This window comes from Sorex fumeus, unplaced genomic scaffold (genome assembly GCF_029834395.1).
Source record: "Sorex fumeus unplaced genomic scaffold, SorFum_2.1 ptg000024l, whole genome shotgun sequence".
In the NCBI taxonomy this organism is placed as follows: domain Eukaryota; kingdom Metazoa; phylum Chordata; class Mammalia; order Eulipotyphla; family Soricidae; genus Sorex; species Sorex fumeus.
The window spans coordinates 9,000,780-9,022,192 of NW_026606081.1; the positions used below are offsets into that span (position 1 = coordinate 9,000,780).

Below are 21,413 nucleotides of genomic sequence, written 5' to 3' on the forward strand. Positions count from 1 at the left end.
GCTTAATGGTTCCAGGCTGAGATATAACAATCGTCACACACTTTCTTCAAAGGAAACCTTGATCATTTTGGAGGGATTATTCATAACAAGCAATACAAAATAAATTATTTCGGACCTGCTACTGGAGTAGGCTTGAGTGGGGGTGGGAAGGTGTAATGATGGTGGGACTGATGTTGAAATATTAAACATAATAAATTATTGTGAACCCTATAAAAATAATTTTTTAAAAGTTCCCAAGTAAAAAGGCAGTTTAAGTGTGAAAAACATGCTTTTTGTATATGTGATGCACAACATACAGCACGATTACAAGTCATATTTAAATTTTATTTAAAAAATACATGGTCACATTAGAAAGCATAGTTTACAGTGGTAAGGCAGCAACAGTCTTTATTAAAAATTCTAAAAAATAATCCAGCTTTACAAGTAAAAAGGAACACTGATTATCATTTAAAATATTTAAATTTAAAATTAATTCCTAAACAAAAACAATCTTTCCATTCCCACAAATCCAAAGTATTTATTGGTTTTTAAAGACAAAGACTTTTCTCTGGTGTTTTAGGTCCAAGCCGGGTTCTATGAAGTAAAATGATGCTAACAATACAACAGAAAGGCAATTCAGAACCCCTAGTGCACGCAAAGATTATCTGCCAGGCCTGCGTCAAAGAACCCAGTCCACTGTTGAAACAAGCTCTTCAGCAACTGAGCTTTAGCCCATGCTGAGTGGGTCAGGCCCCAGAGGACCTGTTCCAGGAAAGTCACCCCCTTTCAGGAGTCATATGGGTTCCTTATCATATACCTTATCTATTCATGGGGCTCTCAGAACAGAAATTAAAGAACCCATCTACCTTACTCTCAGGGGCAGTCTTTTACAACTCCCACCCAACTCTATCATTTGGAGACCCCACCACAGGGTAACTACAGAGGGTTACACTTATACTTTATAGGTTGCCTGACCCTGGAACCAGCCCAGGGTCTTGGCTATGAACCCCATCGGTCTATGAGAGGTCATGGAAAGTTCTTCCAAATCAGCAGTCGCTTTGAATACGGTGAATAAAAGCTGAGAAGAGTGAGAGCAGTAAATACAATTGCCAATTAGGCTGATTTGTAATAAAATACATTTGAAATCAATCAAGCTAAATGGTATACATATAAATAATACAAAAGCCAATAGCTACAATAGCACATCAGGCATCTCAAACTCTAGAAACCGGAAAGCCTCTTCAAAATGCTTAAATATAATTATATGAGGGAAAAAAATCTCAGTGAAACAAAGTCAAGCAACCTTATTTCCAAATCTGTGTGACTTAATGATCTCCTGTCCTCATTTACTATATGGACTTTAGTGCTTCTTAATAACTTAGTATATGAGAAGACATAACTGGAAAATGAAATATACAGAAGGCACTATTTTGGTACTAGTAAAAGGAGCAGTCAGAGTTCCCCTCCAAAATAAACTGCACACCCACCCTGAATCTCAATGTTTCATAATGTGTATTCTGAACACAATGCTTTGCTTTGGGGAAGGGGGCACAGCACGGGCACACTTGACCAAGACCATTCCTGGTGTGGCTTGGGGGACCATGTGGTGTGCTGGTGATTGAACCCAGTGGGTTCATGAAAGGCAAGTGCCTCACCTGCTGTGCTATTTCTCTGCCCCCAAGTGCTTTAATGTCCTGTGGAAATCATATTTTGGTGTTAAACAGCTCTTTGATGCACATCAGAAAACATTAGGAGAACATCACAGGAACGGAAAGTTGGAATCTTGACACAACTTTATCCTGTGGCTTGAGATCTTGAAATATGCCCTCATTTAACAGGAAAAAAGAGGACCACCAGATTCCATTGCTATGGCCAGTAGTGGAGGGCAATTCTTTTTCTTTATTTCCCCTGATAAACACTTAAATAAACATAACAATTCTCTATAGTTTCTAACTTAAGAATATAAAAACCACTTCTTGTAAACACCCAGAGCTTTAAAAATACTTTGGTTAATATTTAAGCTGAGGGCTAAAATATCTTTATTCAGAAAAATTAAAAGAGAAGCTTGTATCTTTAGAGAAAGATAATTCTGAACCGGAGTATCTGGTATCAACTATAGTTGATAATACTAAAATGTTACATGTGACATTAGTTTTCTTTTAATTTTTTGTTTTTGGGCTACTCCTGTCAGTGCTTAAGTGATACTCCTAGCTCAAGGGTCATGCCTGGTAATGACTAAGGGAACATGCGGTCTGGGGAATCAAAGCTGGGCCCCCAGCATGCAAAGCAGACGCACAGCCCACTGAGCTATCACTCCAGCTTCCCAATTATATATTTTTTAGTTTATATATTCCACATGATGTTTGGTCTTAGTGTTCTTGATACTTATCCCTGGAGGGAAGGTGATTGAGCAGTTTACACTTACAGTATACATCAGTTTACATATTACAGTATACATCAAAATTCATAATAATATTTTTCCATAAATAGACTTTAAACTTCAGTTAACATAACTACTTTCTTAAATGCACGGTAGGCAATTACAAATAATCTTTTGAAAAAGAGTATAAAATAAAGGTACTGTTAAAAGTTTCCCCATGAACAAGTTGAGAACATGTAGTTAAATCAGAGCTGAAGCTGTCTGCACTGTGAGAAGATTATGGAGGCCTTGAAATTTTACAGTTCATAAAAGAAATACTGACTACTAGTCAAATCTATACAAAACAGTTTGATACTCTTAAGTAAAAAATGACAGTTTGTTAAAAGACTATGAATTCAGATGTTGGAACACAGAAGTGGTAAATGAGCTGGCAGTACTGGCTTTTGCTAATAAAGACATACCAAAGCAGAAATGAGAGCAGAGGAACACAAACACCAAACAAAAACAAATAACCGCCCCCCCAACTTTCCACGCCCTCTTTCCATTTCTAATTATAAAGCACCTGTTGCACTGTGCTAGAGCTTAGTGATTTCATGAGAAACATCATAAATAGCCTTTTAAAAGAATCTACCTATAGAAAATATTATACATATAAAATCGCTCTATATTTCAAAATAGTTTAAAACTTAACAATTTTGTCTAACCACACCTAGCAATATAAAACATTAATTTCTATATCAGCTGGGTTTTTAAATCCATACAATGGCATCATTTCCAAAGTTTATCACAAACCCACTGATTTATATGCTGACACTGGAAACACAAAACTTATCTACAGATATAGATATACAGACATTCATATATATGTATATATGTAGATATATATACATATATAAATATGAGCACACGTTTTCACAGAAAAAGGCATAGTCACTGACAAAGCACTTTTCATAAGTAACTGTGTTTACCAAGAATGTTAATGTGGAAAAAATTTTAACTAAATTTTGCTTCAAATTGAACACAGCAGGGAAGATAGTTTTAGCTGCCTATCAGATTCTAAACCAATTTCTTGACTTGTTACAGTAAAATATTCACTGATAAATGAAATTCCTCATGTGTGAAGGGCCTATTCTAGCTACAAGGGCAGATATATGAGACTCCCTACAGTCTCTGCAAAAAACTATTTCACTCTTTGCTGATCCAAGTACTCTTTTGTAAAACAGCAGCTCAAGAGAGAATTCTGAGCTACAGATTTTCCTAGGAATGCCCTGGATACTGTGGAATGCCAGCCATAGGATTGAGGTCAGGGATGCTACAAGACTAGTTGTCAGAAGCTCTGGCTTCCTATCTGTGTATTAGATATTTAATCACAAGAAAATGCCTGTTTGGATTGTTTCATTGCAACCTGCTTTTTAAAAATGGCATCAATAAAATAATTGCTTGGTAAAACTGTCAGAAAACCGTGTTCTTTCCCTTGGTATTGAACTGGTTGCCTGGTGGACCTGAGAACATTCATGCCTGCAACTTATTTGTATACAGAAATGTTTGGACTCTGCCATCACCCACTGAACCATTTGATTATGTGTAAGAAAAACAATTCATGAGAAGCAAACACACTGTGGGTAAGTAGTCAGGAACTAGAATACCCTAAAAAGTATAATTAGGAGAGTAAAATTTTACATGTAAAAAAATTATTGACTCATAAAAAGATTGTATCTATTTGGGGTGTTTTCATCATAATTTGGTTATAATTTCAGTTTGAATATTATCATGTACTTAAACAAAACAATTATTCCCCCACCCATTGATAGTTTCATTTAAATAAAACTGAAATGTAAAGACCTAGAATTGAGCAAAGAAAAACATCTCTAACTGCTTTCAAAATAAATATCCAAGTTACATTAGATCCAACCCCTCTGCGGCACTGTCATACCAAAACCAGGTTTCTCTCCTGACATCCTGTCATTCCTTCTTCTTAACTGTAATTAAGATACAATTTCCTACTGTACCCTCATATCTAAGATAAGACCAAGTAATAACAGAAACAAAAGGATGAATTCTGTGCCTGACAAGGTTTTAAAAGCTGTTATTAATTGTTTAATAACGGAAAACTAGAGTTATCAGTGGGGAAGGGCTGAATAAGTCTACCAATTGCATTAGCTGGGAGAAATCGATTAGCTTGAAGTGACTTTGGACAAACAGGACTGCCTTGGGGTCTACTTATCCAAGGCATGTGTAACTCCGATCTTGAAATATATACTTGCTATTGGCAACTGTGTTCCTCTGACTCCTGACCAGTGACAGATACTATGACGCTGCACTTTGGCAAGTTCTCTAATGGCACTGATAAAGATTGGTAAGAAAAAGCAACAGGCATTCCCCCCAACAGTGTGGAGAATCCACAAACCACGTTTCTCTTCAGTGATCCGTCCATTTCAGCAGGACCCACACAACACACACCAGTCATGAACACCACCACGGGGAAATGTAACGTGCACAGGGAGACACCAACGACTTGCAACATGCTTATTCCCCAGCACAGACAGACAGACAGACAGACAGACAGACATTCTCATGCCCACTCTTCTGGGAAAAATTTTCTGTGAGGAGAGAGTTCAGGAGGCTTCGCCATGTGAGTGATCACCTGGAGGTAGCATCCAGGTGAGTGAGGCTAAGTCAGGGCACGTGTGCGGCAGACCCACGACAGCCAAGTACGATGACCACATCTCTTGCGGCTTCCTCCACAGAGGAGCTGCGCGCCAGCCAGAACATGGACCCGATCTGCTCTGCGCGGGAAGCATCAGAACTCGCTCGTCTTTTCGTGCAAGATGAAAGGTAAACTGGGTTTCCGCTGGTGGTGCTCATTTGCTTGAATGGCAGACTTTTCTTCTGCCCCCTTGATGTTGTCTGAGTAGGTGTCCTCCTCCTCTTCGTTCCTCGAGTTACTACCCTCCAGGCTGTGTCTGATGCCATAACTAAAGTAAATCAAGAAACCTTTCGGAGAAACAAATGTTTTCAGGGATGTCAGAAAATGGCAAAATACAGAAATATTATGCTCCCAATTCTAATTCTTTACTCCATTTAGTTTTTTCAATTAGAAACCTTCCTGGAGTTTTTTTGCCTTCCAGCTTCCTGTGTGGTTTTTTTTTTAAACACAGCAGCTTCCTGCCTCCCTCCTCCCCCAAGTCTCTTCTTTTTTTGAAAAAAAAAAAAAAAATTTTTTTTTAGTTGAATCACGGTGAGATATCCAGTCACAAGGTTGTTCAAGATAGGGATTCAGTCATACAATGTTCTAAACACCTGTCCTGTCACCAGTGTGTATTTCCCACCATCAATGTCCCCAGTTTGGCCATCTTTACAGCATATAGCCGAAGAGAAGGGCCACATGGAGGGCGGGATCCACAGCTCCCGGAGGGGAAAAAAAAAAAAAGGTTCCATAAAGAGCCAAGATCATCGGGAAGTCCCAGATGGGGTAGGTACCACATCCCGCCTCCCCCAGATGGAACCCCGGTGACCAGAAGCCTCTACAAGCACAGCTCGAGTATGCAGGAACTAGGACTTTTCCTCAAAACATCTCTCTATATACAAAGTGATCCATGGGAAGTAAACCACCCAACGTTTCTCCCTGAAAATCAGAGCTATGTTTGGAGCACGGCCACAGCCCCAGAAACACAAGGACTTAATGCAGAACCCAGCAGCTTGGAGCAGAAAAGTGAACGGACTATGCGTTAATCCAGGCCATCATGTCTGTCCGGAGGGGAAAGGGTGTTGCCCCAGTCGCCTTCTCCTCTCTGGAAAGAAAGATGGCGGCCACATGGGAGCCTTGTGGACAGCAGGTATGAGCTGGGGGTGTGGGGGTGACTAAAACCTCATGGGAAGGGGGGCATTCCGGTCCATCCTTCACGCCCTACCGAGGTCACCAGTTGCCCCCCACGAGCGGCTCTCCAGCACGGCCACAGCCCCAGAAGCACAAGGACTTAATGCAGAACCCAGCAGCTTGGAGCAATGTCCCCAGTTTCCCTCTCACCCCACCGCCTTGCCTCTACGGCAGGCATTTCCTCTCTCTGCTCTTCTCCTGCTTCCCATCTCCCTCCCTCCCCCTCCCTCCCCCTCCCTTGCCCCTCCCCCCTCTCTTCCCCCTCCCCACCGCTCCTCTTTTGGCATTATGGTTTGTACTACAGGTACTGAGAAGTTATCACGTATCAGGTCTGTCCCTTCCTCCTTTCAGCACCACTTTCAGTCTCTGAGCCAGATGACTAGTAGCGGAAGGCACGTCTTGATTTCAACATTCAGTCAGGCTTGCTCTGTAAAGCCTGTGCTCCCTCGCACACACACCTCCCTCCCTCCCTCCCTCCCTCACTTCTGTATCTCTCTGCTTGCTTTTTGAAGTTCATGTTTCCTCCTAACCTATATTCCCTCCCTTCCCTCCCCTCCCATCTGTCTAAGTAAGTTTTGTTCAGTAGAAACTACCTTACTTCAGTAAAAATAATCATTCAAGTTGTGTGGGGTTTCGTTTTTTGTTTTTTCTAAGGGGAGATTGGGGAGGGGGGGTTTACACTCAGCACCCAGTGGTGCTCAGGGGGTTACTTATGAAGAGTTGCCAGACCTGGGGGGTACTCAGGGGTCCTGGGCTTTGGGTCATTTCCAAAGATGCTTAGGGGACCATGTGATGCCTGCGAGCAAGGCAAAGTACTTTATTCCCCTGGACCATCTTTCTGGCCGCTTAACATCCAATCTTTAGAGGACGGATTTTTCTCAAGCATTTTTCAGATATTTAAGTGAAAAAGTTATATCTGTTTTCTGAAAACTAAATACTACACTTCAAGCAAAAGGCCAGGAGAGGCAAAATCTGAAACTCTACCTCTAATGCAAGTGATGGGTTAGCAGTCAGGGTCAAAAATTTTGGAAGTTGGGCCTACCTCGCTTCACGTGAAGGATGTGAAAGACAGTGCATAGGGCACCTGTTTATTAAGGGTCACACTGAATCCTCACAAGAAGGTGGTTACTTGCTGGATTTTTAGGGACATGTCAGAAAAATTAGTGAGAGGCTTTGGGCTGATGTGAAATGCATTACAATCTTCTCACTTAAAAGAGAGAAGAGCTGGGAAGACAGCTCAAGTAGCAGATATATGCTGAGCATGCCTGAGCATGCGCAGGGCTCTAAGTTCCAACCCCAGCTCCATGTGGGCCCTGGCAGTGCTGAGGGTGACCCCTAACGAAAAACTGTGGATTAGGTTATCTGCCTATTACTACTGTGTCATGTCCAATTATCAGGAATCCTTTCTGATAATTCCATTTCTTCTTGTGTTCCTCTGAGGCTTTGAAGCTCCAGTCTTTCCTACACATGTCCACACACACACACACACACACACACACACACACACACACACACACTCCTTAAATGAAGTACCACTGTCACCACAAAAACGAAGGTAACTGGGCCTAGGGCATATACCCGATTAGTGTGGAGGTGGAGGGGTGGAGCATGGTAAAGCTCTGATTTTGCAGTTCAAGCTCTTAGCCAGAATCACATATGTTCAGTGAGCGAGAATTTGAGGGAATCCACCTCATGTTTAAATTCGGTGGGGGCGGGGGTGAAGGGAGGTTCTCCAAGCAGTGCTCAAAGTTATGCTGGGGCTATACCCAGTGATACTCTGCGAGACAGTTCAATGTCTGGCCTGAACAAAGTGGTGCTGTTTGGGCCCAACAGTGTTGGGACAACCAAGGTAAGCGAGTGTCTCAGGGCCAAGCCCAGCAGCACCTGGGCGAGTATGCAGAGCAAGGGATCAAGCTTGGGGCCTCACACCTGCAAAGTGCTATTCCCCCTGATCTCTGAGCTCACATTTTAAGACAATTCATGCTCTTGCTTTCGTTATAATAAATCTAACTGATTCTAACTCAATTTTTAGAGCTGGACACGAGAATACTGAAAAATAGCACAGTATGTAGATATCGACTGGGGTTGGAATAATAGTACAGCAGGTAGGGTGCTTGCCTTGCACACGGCCAAACGTATATGGTCCCCTGGAGCAATGCCATGAGTGATCCCTGAGCGTAGAGCCAGAAGTAAACCCTGAGCACAGCTTGGTGTAACCCCAAAATAAAAACAAAACCAAAAAATATAGAGCTATCAATAAACTCATTATTTAATGATAAACTCCATCCTGTGACCCTAATTTTAAAAATGTAGGAACTGGAAAAGAAATTCCTTCCTGGGCAGCTCAGATAGAGAAGGGAGCACCAAATAAAGGGTGTCTGGAGGATCCTCCCAGGATGGGAGATGCATGTTGAAAGTAGACTATGGACCGAACATGATTGCCACTCAATGCCTCTTTTGCAGACCACAACGCCCAAAAGGAAGAGAGAACAAAAGGGAGTGCCCTGCCACAGAGGCAGGGTGGGATGGGGGGGATGCGGGTGGGAGGGATACTGGGATTACTGGTGGTGGAGAATGTGCACTGGTGGAGGGATGGGTACTCGATCATTGTATAACTGAAACCCAAGCACAAAAATTTGTAAGTCTACAACTGTACCTCATGGTGTTTCACTAATAAAAATTAATAAAAAAAATTCCTTTCTATTAGCTCATACTGTCTCCAGAAATGTACTGGCTTCTAGAAAGAACTGGTTCTGGAATCAGAAACAAACAAACACAAACAGCAACACTGAAAATGATGTGGGGCTTATACTGATAAATCAGATCCTTTGATCTAGTGCTCAGGGAGCCTCACTTTTCTCATTCATTATAAGCTGGGGCAAACAACATATAATGGATCTACGTGATTATTGGGGAAATTAAATAAAAGGTACCTGAAAGTGTTCGGAAAAGTAAGCATTAGATGGTCTAAAATCTGGGAGGCATTTTCAAGCCTTTATTCCAGGAAAAGGGAGGGATGCATTTCTCTAACCACAGTCCAGGAAATGAGAAAAATGAGAAAAATCAAAGTTCAAAAAATCAAAACATTCAGTCTTACCAAGTGCCATCCAAATGCTAAATCTGATCCAAGTGTCTGCGCTCAATTGGACCATCAAGTAAATGTTCACCAGGATGCTGAAGGCTGGCAGAAATGGTAAGAACGGAACCTAACGGGAAAAAAAGCTTGTAAAATGCACTCATATTTTGAAAGTTTTCCCCCAAATTATTCCAGCAGTGTACCAACAAATTTCACATAAAAACTTTCTCACTGCACCCATATCCCTGCAAAAGGAAAAGGAGAATAAAAACTAGTTTCCCAGAGTACAGTTACCTTTCCCACAATTACTGCGGCCTGAAGGGATGAAGCTGATCCAGCCACTAACATCCTCACTATAAATGCGAGACACCGGATTTAGGGCTTCAGGTTACTGTGGAGTTCACTTTAGTCAAAAGTATCAATAAGGGGCTGGAGCAATAGCACAGCAGGTAGGGCATGTGCCTTGCATGCGGCCGACCCAGGTTCGATTCCCAGCATCCCATATGGTCCCCCGAGCACCGCCAGGAGTAATTCCTGAGTGCAGAGCCAGGAGTAACCCCTGAGCATCGCTGGGTGTGACCCAAAAAAGCAAAATAAATAAATAAATATTTTTAAAAATGTATCAATAAACAGGGCATTCTCTGAACACTGGACATACATGACCCCAAGGAACTACCTTTCCGGAAACCTGTTCTTGTTGTGGTTGTTGTTCTGGGGTCGCACTGATTGTGCTCTGGGCTTAATCCTGGCTCTGCGCTCAGGAAACTCCTGGCAGTGTCTGGGGATCATCTGTGGTGCCAGGGATCAAAGTGGGATAAGGTGGGAGCCAGGCAAACACCCTCCCCACTGTACTCTCTCTCGGGAACCCTCTTTGACCGGAAGCAGCTCTGTTGGAGGGGACTGGATCATTTAACCTGCAAGAAAGTCCTCCTGAGCTGGTATTGTCACTGTCACTGTCACTGTCCTCCCGTTGTTCATCAATTTGCTCGAGCAGGGCACAGTAACATTGTGAGACTTGTTGTTACTGTGTTGGCATATCAAACATCACGGGGAGCTTGCCAGGCTTTGCCGTGTGGGCAAGATACTCTTGGGAGCTTGCAGGGCTCTCTGAGAGGGGCGGAGGAATCAAAGGGGGGGAGAACCGAACTCCAGTTGGCCCGGCCGGCCACGTGCAAGGCAAACACCCTACCCACTGTGCTATGGCTCTAGAGGTGGTATCAACTTTGTAAAAAGGAGGTTCTCCTTATTCTTCAGATGCTACAGCTTATTTGATGAAAACTTTGTTTACTGCTCTATGTAAAAATGATACTGTAATAAAGAGTACGTTTCAGGTTTTTCTGTTGCTGCATTTGTTTTGCTGCAATGTTCAGGCTCAAGTTCAGGCTCAAGCCTAGGCAGGTTGTCTCCTGTTAAACAACATTCCTGGCCCTCATATTTAAGTTTCTAAAGGGAAAGCAGAAACTATGAGGGAAACCATTCTAGACAAAAAGAAACATCTCAAAGAATCGTGGGATTCACTGGCTAAATTAACCAGAAAATACTTTTGCTCCTGTTTTCATTAAAAGAAACAATACCAAAAAAATTTTAACATAGAGGAGAAAATGGTGCCTAATATAATATTTGGGATCATGAATGCTCATTATACTTACCATAAAGGCTACTTTTTGTTGGTTCTGAGGCTGCCTCCAAATGACGACAACAATGGCAATGCAGAAGACAAGAAAGAGCACCAGAAGAGCAATGCTCCATGCTTCCAGCCTGGCGATGGCACGGACACCGTAAGTGGTCAGAATACTCAGGCCCAAAACAAGAAATGCTGCGAAGGCGAGACATACGGATAAAGGAAATCAGCAGACAGATAACGGTGAGAGTCGCCAGCACCAAAGGCTTTTCTATGTATCTACTCGGCCAAATAAAAGGATTCATTTTCCCTCTGGGAAAGAAAAGGCGATTCTCACAGATTTAAAAGTCACTGCTCATTTACTTGACTGTCCCCTCAGACACCAACCTCCTCTTTTCCTGCCACACCCCTCAAGGAGTAGGGTGCTCATCCTCCTGTACAGCTGCCATCTGGGTCTTCATTTCCACTGGTCTCAGACTCTATCTCACCGTTTTGGGGAGGTGGGTGGGGTGGAGGACCACGGAGATGCTATTTCCTCTTTTCCCAATGGGAAATGGCAAATCTCTCCATTTCCAGTTTCTTTTTAATTACTGACATTGTGAAATGCACACATAACCGTGATACACATGTGCATGCATCTCTCTGCATCATTTCTGTCTCTAAGCACGACTTTATTACACACCCTGGCCATGGAGTTTGCACTGGGTTCACTCAGAAAAACCTGTACTTTTCTCAGCTTACCACAGTAATCCCTTTCTTTCAAAATTAAGAGAGAAGCAAAACTTCTCTCAATATTCCAAAAGCACAGCAGTGTTCCTGGCCCCTGGAGGTTGCTCAGTAAATGTCAATGAAGGTATTAATAATTATCTGTGGGTGAAAAAAGAATTTCTGAAACTGAAGTAGCACTGTATAATACATGTTATAAATTACATACATTTCTCGTGTGCACCCTTCAGAATCAACATATGCAAAGACTACACTTAGTTCACTCACTAAAAATCCAATTTTATTTTTTACTGTACAATCTTTGTCCCAATTTATCCACTCCCCCTTTCTTTCAGATCACTACAAAAGTTTGTTTTTATTTTATTTAGTACATCTGTCTGTAACTGGTTCTGGAGGACTTCGGCTGGAGGGCTTCTGACCTCCAGAACCAGCCACCACCATGCTGAGACCACTCTCCACACGCATGAAGGTACTGGCAGAGGAACAAAGGCATACGGGTCCTGGGGCCGAGATCTCCAAGCCTGCTTGGATGGGGGCTGAGCATCCACCACCCAGATCCTCCATCTTCCAGTAGGCAGGGGTCACACCCACCAACTGGCCCCATGGCGCCGTGTAATCCCATCAACGGCCAAGACCCAGAGACTATAAAACCCAGCTCCCAGAAGCTGGACATCTTATTATCTCATTCCTACTTTGGACAAACTGGCAGGCTACCGAATGTAACCTGCCCACACGGCAAAGTCTGGCAAACTCCCCGTGGTGTACCCAGTATGCCAAATACCAGTAACAACGCTGGGTCTCATTCTCCTAACCCTGAAAGAGCCTTGAATATGGCACTTTAAAATCTCAGGGCTAGGACGAAGGAGACGTTACTGGTGCCTGCTCGAGGCAATCGATGAACAACAGGATGATTGTGATCGTGATCGTCTGTAACCATACATCAGTGAAGTCTGTAAGTCAGGTATGTGTTCAGATGAGCATTTCACTTTACTGCCTCCCATCCTCTGAGGAGTGGTCCCAAATCTTTTGTTTTTGTTTTAAGATCATACCTGGTGTTGTTCAGGAGTAACTCCTGGCTCTGCGCTCAGGAATCATTCCTGGCAATTCTCAGGGGACCATATGGGATGCCAGGGATTGAACCCGGGATGGCCGTGTGCAACCAAGCGCCCTACCCGTTTGTGCTATCTCTCTGGTCCTGGCAGGGGTACTTGGTCTGATGCTTCACACCAGAAATGAGACATGCACATTTGTACTCTGCTTGCAAAATTTCTTCCTTGCTTCTTCAATGACTAAGACATGACAGATGATCCTAATTCCTGGCAACCGTTACATGGACTATCCGGGGTTCAGGGTAGTTGCTCGCATGGTCTCGAGGAATGTGAGTCCTTTCATCTTATTCTACACAAAGCGTGTCCTGCCTACACCCATTGTGAGTGTATTTTTGTGTAGATGCATGGTGCACAAATACACCACAGTGAGGAAGACATACCGAGGAATCCGACGAGAAAGCTCACTAGAGTAGCTGACTGGGAGGTGGGCAGCACAGAAGGGCTGAGGATGGTGTGCAGGCCAAAGCTCTGTCCCTGCAGCATAGTGACCTGGGAGTTGCTCTTGGAGGCTGCACTGCTGCCTGGTCCCATGGCTTCCTTCTCAGGAGTGTACCTGGGCTTCTCATAAGATAAGCCAGGCTGGTACCTAAGCCCAACAAAAGAGTTTAATGAGTAAATGCACAATTTAACCACCCTCCCATTCACATTCAGGTTAGTCCATTTTGTTTTCACCAATGTAAGCCACTTTTTCTGAGAACATCCTGCACATATTGATATGTGTGTTTTGGGGGAGGGGGTGGGCGGAGGGGGGGAGGTTTGCTAACTGCTGGGATAAAAGTACAGTATTTTCTCAGGATCACTATAGGGCATAAAAAATAGTTTTTTACATAGTTTGGGCTGGAGAGATAGCACAGTGGTAGGGCATTCGCCTTACAAGCGGCCAACAAGGCCGACCCAGGTTTGATTCCTCCACCCCTCTCGGAGAGCCCGGCAAGCTACCGAGAGTATCGAATATCGAATATGCCAAACACAGTAACAACAAAGTCTCCAATGGAGACGTTACTGGGCCCGCTCGAGCAAATCGACGATCAACGGGAGGGCCTTTACCTTTACCTTTACCTTTACCTTACATAGTTTGGTAATAATCAATGAGTATAACCAGTATTTGAGTCTTGCTAGGATCAAGAATGATTTTTTTTTTTTGCCTTTTTTGGGGGGTCACACACAGCAATGCTCAGGGGTTATTACTCCTGGCTCTGCACTCAGGAATTACTCCTGGCGGTACTTGGGGACCATATGGGATGCCGGGGATTGAATTCGGGCCGGCCGCATGCAAGGCAAACGCCTTACCCACTGTACTATCATTCTGGCCCAAGAATGATTATTATATTCAGCATTAATGTTTCAGGTGCCCTCTTGCCCTGGTGGGACTCCTAGATCCCAAGAAGCAAGAAGGGTGAGTCTTGCTTCTCACTTTCCTGGGCTCCACGGTACCCACACACTCAGAGATTCCTGGAAATGAGGACAACTCACCTGAGGATGAGCACACAGGCTGCGACCAGAGAGTAGGCCAGAAGCGTGCCTATGGACATCATGTCCACGAGGGCCTTCAGGTCAAAGAGGAAGGCCATGACAGCTGGTGGGGAAAGACAGGCAAGTGAAGAGGGGCTTTCACAGCACGCCACATAGGGAGAACTCACTGGTGATTTGGGGCTTTAGTAGCAGTGGTAAGTCAGGTTTATGGAACAAAAACTTTCTCACAAATACCACATTACTCAGCTCATATAAACCGCTAATGAAACTTCAGAAACCTTCCACTATCTCAAGCACAAGACTCATCTGCTTTAGTAACATTAAAAAAAAAAAAAAGGCATCAGACTAACAAGGAATCAAAATACTAAGAAATATTGCCTGACTCCCTTTTCATTTTTATTTACTCATTTTGGTTTTGGGGTGTTATCTAGTGGCGATAAGGGTTACTCCTACCTCTGCACTCAGGAATCACTCCTGGCAGGACTCTGGGGACCATATGTACTGCCGGGACTCAAACCTAGAAGCCCAGGTTGGCTGTGTACAAGGCAAGCATGCTACCTGCTACACTGTAGCTCCAGCCCCTGATGCCCTTCAAAAAAGAATTCAATCAGAGGGTTTTCTTTGTAGATAATACATGATCATTTTAATGTCCATATAAATTTTAAATAACTTAAAATAACTTAAAAATAATTTAGTTATTTTAAAATAACAAAGTAGTTAATGTTTCCAACAGAGCTTCCATCCTGTTCTGATTAAATCTACATACTCCAGCAAGATTCACTAGATTTGAGAGCTCAGTCTAAGATGCTCCTCCCAGATCCCTTAAATGTTAGTCAAAATATCTTCTTAAATATACATATACCTAGTACTTAATTTTTTCCACTGAAATGTGAAATAACGATAATGTTGAACTTATTATATTGCCGTCTGTCATGGTAAACACATAATACCATACCCATCTAGATATCTCAGCAACCTTTATATAATGATCTTAATTTTCCTTAAGCTAAAAATTCTTTGAGACAGGGGATAGGTCTGAACCTACTGAGGTTCAGTTATATCAGATGGCAAGTATTTGGGGCCAGGGATGTGACTTCTTATGTCAAGCCTTGCATACAGAGGCTCAGGGCTTGATCCTGAGGAGTAAGGAAAGGGAGGCAAAATTTCAGCAATTTCATGTGGCTTGACCCACACCACTCACTAATCTAACAATTCACAGTTCAACAAAATTAGTATGGATTTGAATTTCTGTTACCAAGATCATTTATCACCTATCCTTAGTGCTTGCTAGAATCTTTCTGTAGTTTCTCATAGCAGGAACTGTAACACCATGGAATCTGAAAAATTCCACGTGGAATCACAATATGGCCAACTGTATTTCATAGGGTCATATGACACAATAAAAGCTATACATCTGGAGGTTCTGAACATGCTCAACTACCAAATTGTTTAAAGGAAAAGGAGATTTCCAGTGGGACTTCTGAGGTATCAGTAGTCTTGGAGAAATATCCTGGCCCAGAAGTTCCACTATCAGTCATTCTGAGGAGAGTAATTAGAATGGCTACACAGAAGTTAATTTTGAGGGTCCAGAGTGACAGCCCTGCGGGTTAAGGTGCTTGCCTTGCATGTAGCCAACCCAGGTTCAATCTCTGGCATTTCATATAGTCCGTGAGTACTGTCAGGACTAATCCCTGAGTGAAGAGTCAGAAGTCCTGAATACCACTGATGTGGCCCAAAAACCAAAAATAAGGTTTTGATTTTAATTTTGATTTTTAAGACTTTATTAATAACAGGCAAATGTAAGCTTTTCAAAAATCCTATGATAGTTTAGCGATATTCAACTTAAATCCTGGACAAGAAAGAAAATAGTGAACCATCATTACCACTTTTTCTCATAACACAGGAATCATTATTTTGAATTAACCATTTAAAATTAAGTAATTCAATTAAAATTCTGTATCATTTTTTTATGAGCCAGCTCATCCACAAGAAAAGCATTTAATGCCTGCATTGAATGAAGACCCATTATGACCCTTTAAGAGTTATTAGGAGCCCCCAAAATTGAAATAATGCAATAGGAAAAAAAATGCCAGAGGGTCATTTGAGAATGAATTTCAGAAGTCCACCACCACAATTTTTTAAAAAATATAATTTCAATACTCATATCCTAATTTATCATTGATTTTTGTTCACAACTTACATGCACAGCAAGCAGACCCTCTGTGTAAGTCCATGCATGTGCTTAAGCATTTAAGTCCAATGTCGAGAAAGCTTGTGCATGTAAAGCTTACCAGAGATGAACCCTGCAGTCAGCGTGGCAGCAACTGGTGACTGCCTCTTACTCACTCTGGCAAGAAATCTAAACAGTAAACCATCCCGGGCCATGGCAAACAGAATCCGGGGTAAAGGAAACATAGAGCCCAGAAGACTAGAACAAAAACATTCATAATCCACACGTGAGTTATTTACAGGTACTATTTTCAAAAGGCATAAACAAGTAAAGACTGGACACACGAAGTGCAGAAACTCTGCCCAAACCTTTTTATCCAAATATTGACAAAAAAAATTACCGTACCACACAAATCAACAGAAAAACCACCTCGTAACATTTATTTTTTTCCAGTTTCCTTGATTCTGAAGAAATGATTCCCCCTTTTCTTAACATAAGTCAACTCTCTCTCACCTGCCACTGCACCCGATGATAAAGTAGCAATGATTGGTGTCTTCGTTTTGGAATTGATTTGAGCTAGACATTTGAAAAGCAACCCATCTTCTGCCATAGCATAGATTACACGCGGCATTGGGAAAATGGATCCAAGAAGACTGAATAAAAAGCAAACACATGCAGTCTAGCAAACGCATTCATGCACAATTATACCCCAGAGCTGAATTACATCCCAGAACTGAATTACACAAACTCAGCATCATAGCTGTCAGTCATACTATCTTAAAAATATCTATCATTGGAAATATTTGCTCATAGTTATCATTTTACTACAATTTTGTTGCAATAAAGTATTTGCCCAGCAAAATTATCACAGTGAAAACAATGCTGCAAGAAAGTTGTGCGTGCCCATAATTATTACTAAATTAAAACTAAGAATTAAGATTTATTTTAAAACAAATTAAATATGCCACTCATTTTTAAAGATAATAATTCAGAAAATAAAAATCTGAACTGATAAGCATATTTAAATGAGATTTTAGGCAATTTTATTTCATAGTAAGCACTAAATTTACCCAAAAATTATGCATTTTTATAATTATTTGTTTTTCTTTTCTCATATAGTTTGATCTTTGAGCAAATTAGCAACAATTTCCAGTAAAAGATAATCAAAGCAGAGAGAAAAAAAAAACCAAATTTGAACTCACTGTAAACTGGATACACAAAAATAGCCATAATTAGTCTAATAGTAAGGTCTAAGAAAACAATCTTTGGGGGCAGAGCACATGTTATGTATGTTTGAGTTTGAGTTCTATACTCCATGACACAAAAAAAGAAAAAAATCTAAAAAAGAGAACAATTTTTACTTTAGAGGTTTTGGATTTTTTGTTTTTTGACATGCTGGAGCGATAGCACAGTGGGTAGGGCGCTTGCCTTGCAAGCAGCCAACATGGCTGACCCGAGTTCGATTCCTCCGCCCCTCTCGGAGAGCCCAGCAAGCTACCGAGAGTATCTCCCCAGCACGGCAAAGCCTGGCAAGCTACCCCTGACATATTCCAAACACAGTAACAACAAAGTCTCATGATGGAGACGTTACTGGGCCCCCTCGATAAAATCGATGAACAACAGGAGGACAGTGACAGTGACAGTGTTTTTTGACTGGCTACATCATTCCAAAAATGGCCAAGTTATGATATTCCATGGTCTAAGGCAAAGTAAAATATTGTATTTTAAAAACTCATCTTTTTATCTTTCAGTAAAGTTACGTTGATCTTGGCCATGGATGGATCTTTGTCTATTTCTTCCATTGTGACTTGGAATTCTCACAGTTCAGATTTTTAATGACATATTGAAACTATTAGAGCAAGCATTAATGCTACCTTAATGCTAAGGAGTCTATGGGGGAAATTTCTCTTTGCTGCTTAATATTATCTTGATAGTTTTAGAAAGCCAGACTGATAAATTATATCAGAAAGTTCTTTTTCTAGTTTTCTAGTTTCCGAAAATTATTTTTACTTAAAAACTAGTAATAAAAGAGGTTAATTTTCTTTTTGTAAGAATGCTAAACTACCTAACATCATAAACTACCTAACACCATATAAAAGCAGGATAAAATGTCTCTGATTATGCTAATGTGAAATGAGAAACTCATGAAATCTAAGAAATAAATTCTAAATTATTAAAAAGAAGCAGCAACTGAAAATCTGAACACTTAAGATTTATTTATCCTTTATTTTTCATACAGATACAAGCTTCTCAGTTCATTTAAGAATGATAATTTCTAAGTCTTTAAGGTCACTGATGAATATTAAGAGAAAATCTCACTATTTCAAAATAAAAAGTTCATTACGCTAAACAGTGTCACAGCACAGATCTCCTCACATACACTTAATATTACATTATAGATTCCACTCCCTTAGACTTAATATTATTTTAAAAATTTTAAGCCTCTACTTAATATCTCAGGTTTCCATAGCACTACAAGTAGGACCCAAAACCAGTACAGGCATCCTAATACATACCTAACACATACATACATACATACATACATACATACACATGTCTGGCAGGTGTATGTGTGTATGTATATAGTTGCAACAATGACATATCTGTAACTGCTAAAGCTTAGACCATCACTATCTTGAAAAACTGATCCTTTACTAAAAGGGAGTTTGGTCCCTTCCTATTTTTTATTTTTTTTAATTAATTAATTTATTTATTTTAATTATTTATTTTAATTAAAAAATTTTTAATAGTGAGACATCATGAGGTACAGTTGCAGACTTACACATTTTTGTGCTTGGGTTTCAATTATACAATGATCAAATACCCATCCCTCCACCAGTGCGCATCTCCCACCACCACGGATCCCAGTATCCCTCCCACCCCCCAGCCCCCATCCCACCCTGCCTCTGTGGCAGGGCATTTCCCTCTCTCTCTCTCTCCTTTTGAGTGCTGTGGTTTGCAAAAGAGGCATTGAGTGGCAATCATGTTTGGTCGATAGTCTACTTTCAGCATGCTCTCCCATCGTGGGGGGATCCCCCCAACACCCTTTATTTGGTGCTCCCTTCTCTTTCTGATCTCCCTTTTCCCCTAGCACGTGTGGCTGGCCTCCAAGCCATGGAGTAAAATTCTTGGTACTAATCTCGGCCATTCTTGGGTGTTAGTCTCCTATTTTGTTACTTTATGTTCCCCAGATGAATGCAATCTTTCTATGTTTATCCCTTTCTTTCTGAGTCATTTCGCTTAACATGATACTTTCCATGTAGTACCACTTGGATGTAAATTTCGTGACTTCGTCTTTTCTAACAGCTACATAGTACTCCATTGTGTAAATGTGCCAAAGTTTCTTTAACCAGTCATCTACTCTTAGGCACTCAGGTTTTTTCCAGATTCTGGCTATTGTAAAGAGTGCTGCAATAAACAGACAACTGCAGATGTCACTTCGACTATACTTTTTTGCCTCTCTGGGATATATTCCCAGGAGTGGTATTGCTGGATCAAATGGAAGCTCAATTTCCCTTCCTATTTTTTAGAGGGCATTTCTAGGCAAACTATTCAAAGAAATAAAAACCAAACCGAGTATTTGAGGAGTGTGTCTAGTAAGTTCCTCAGTTTCAAAACACATAGAAACAATTCCTAGAATCCTATAGGCAGCCATACCACAAACAGCCCTTGCACCAGAGTCAATGCACTGTACCTTGTGGAGAGAGCACAGAGAGAGCCTGCAGCCACGACATACTTGGCGGGACCCCATCCAACGTATTCGAAGGCTACAGGAAGGGGGCTTTTTTCATCCAGGAGGTAGTATGGCATCATAAGTGTTAAGGCAGCGGATACCCCAAAATAGGCCATAAAGCAAACAAGCAGAGAAGTCACAATTCCAATAGGAATCGCTTTCTGAGGATTTCGGACTTCTTCACCTAGGGAGTATCAACAAAAGATTTGCATAATGATGAAAACATTGCTACATAAAATATTCATTCTTCTCCACCATTACTCTACTCAGTTTTATCCCTTCACATCTCTTTGGTTGATCCATCTATTCTACAAAGAAATATTAAATTAAATTATATTTACAAACTCATTCCTCTTTGCATATCGTGCTATGTTAAAAATATTATTCTAAATATACTATGCAGCTGTTAGAAAAGATGAAGTCATGAAATTTCCATATAGGTGGATCAACATGGAAAGTATCATGTTAAGTGAAATGAGTCAGAAAGAGAGGGACAGACATAGAAAGATTGCACTCATTTGTGGAATATAAGGTAACAGAATGGGAGACTAACACCCAAAAACAGTAGAGATAAGTACCAAGAGGATTACTCCACAGCTTAGAAGTCAGCCTCGTATGCTGGGGAGAAAAGGCAGCTCAGATAGAGAAGGGACCACCAAGCAAAGGGTGCTAGGAGGGCCCGCTCGGGATGGGAGATGCGGACTGAAAGTAGACCGAACATGATGGCCACTTAATACCTCTATTGCAAATCACAACACCCAAAAGAAGAGAGAGAGCAAAAGGAAATGCCCTGCCACAGAGCGGGGTGGGGTTGAGGGGACAGGGCAGGGGTGGTGAGAGGGATGCTGGGACTATTGGTGGTAGAAAATGGGCACTGGTGGAGGGATGGGTTCTCAATCCTTGTATGATTGAAATGCAAGCATGAAAGTTTGTAAGTCTGTAACTGTACCCCATTAAGATTCACTAATAAAAAGAAATTTTAAAAATTAAAAAGACGGGGGCTGGAGCAATAGCACAGTGGTTAGGGCATTTGCCTTGTACGCGGTTAACCCAGGTTCAATTCCCAGCATCCCATATGGTCCCCCAAGCACCACCAGGAGTAATTCCTGAGTGCATGAGCCAGGAGTAAACCCTGTGCAATGCCACGTGTGACCCAAAAAGCAAAAAAAAAAAAAAAAAAGATGTATTATTCCAAATATGTCTACAATGTTAAATGGTTAGCAGTTTTCAATATCTTGGAAAATGATTCATCTACAGAGATTAACTGTA

The 21,413-nt window shown here is 41.5% G+C and overlaps 1 protein-coding gene across 2 annotated transcripts in view; it reads right to left on the reverse strand.

Moving 5' to 3' along the window:
• Positions 1 to 303: 303 nt before the first annotated feature.
• SLC7A2 (solute carrier family 7 member 2) overlaps positions 304 to 21,413 on the reverse strand; it is an 80,821-nt gene continuing 59,711 nt past the window's right edge. For both annotated transcript variants that reach the window (XM_056114090.1, XM_056114091.1), the window contains exons 6-12: positions 20,106 to 20,328; positions 16,533 to 16,669; positions 14,242 to 14,344; positions 13,149 to 13,354; positions 10,962 to 11,128; positions 9,334 to 9,442; positions 304 to 5,353 (exon numbers count right to left, since the gene is read on the reverse strand). In XM_056114090.1, the coding sequence (XP_055970065.1) occupies positions 5,160 to 5,353; positions 9,334 to 9,442; positions 10,962 to 11,128; positions 13,149 to 13,354; positions 14,242 to 14,344; positions 16,533 to 16,669; positions 20,106 to 20,328 (1,139 nt within the window). In that variant the 3' untranslated portion in view covers positions 304 to 5,159. The remainder of the gene's footprint in view (positions 5,354 to 9,333; positions 9,443 to 10,961; positions 11,129 to 13,148; positions 13,355 to 14,241; positions 14,345 to 16,532; positions 16,670 to 20,105; positions 20,329 to 21,413) is intronic.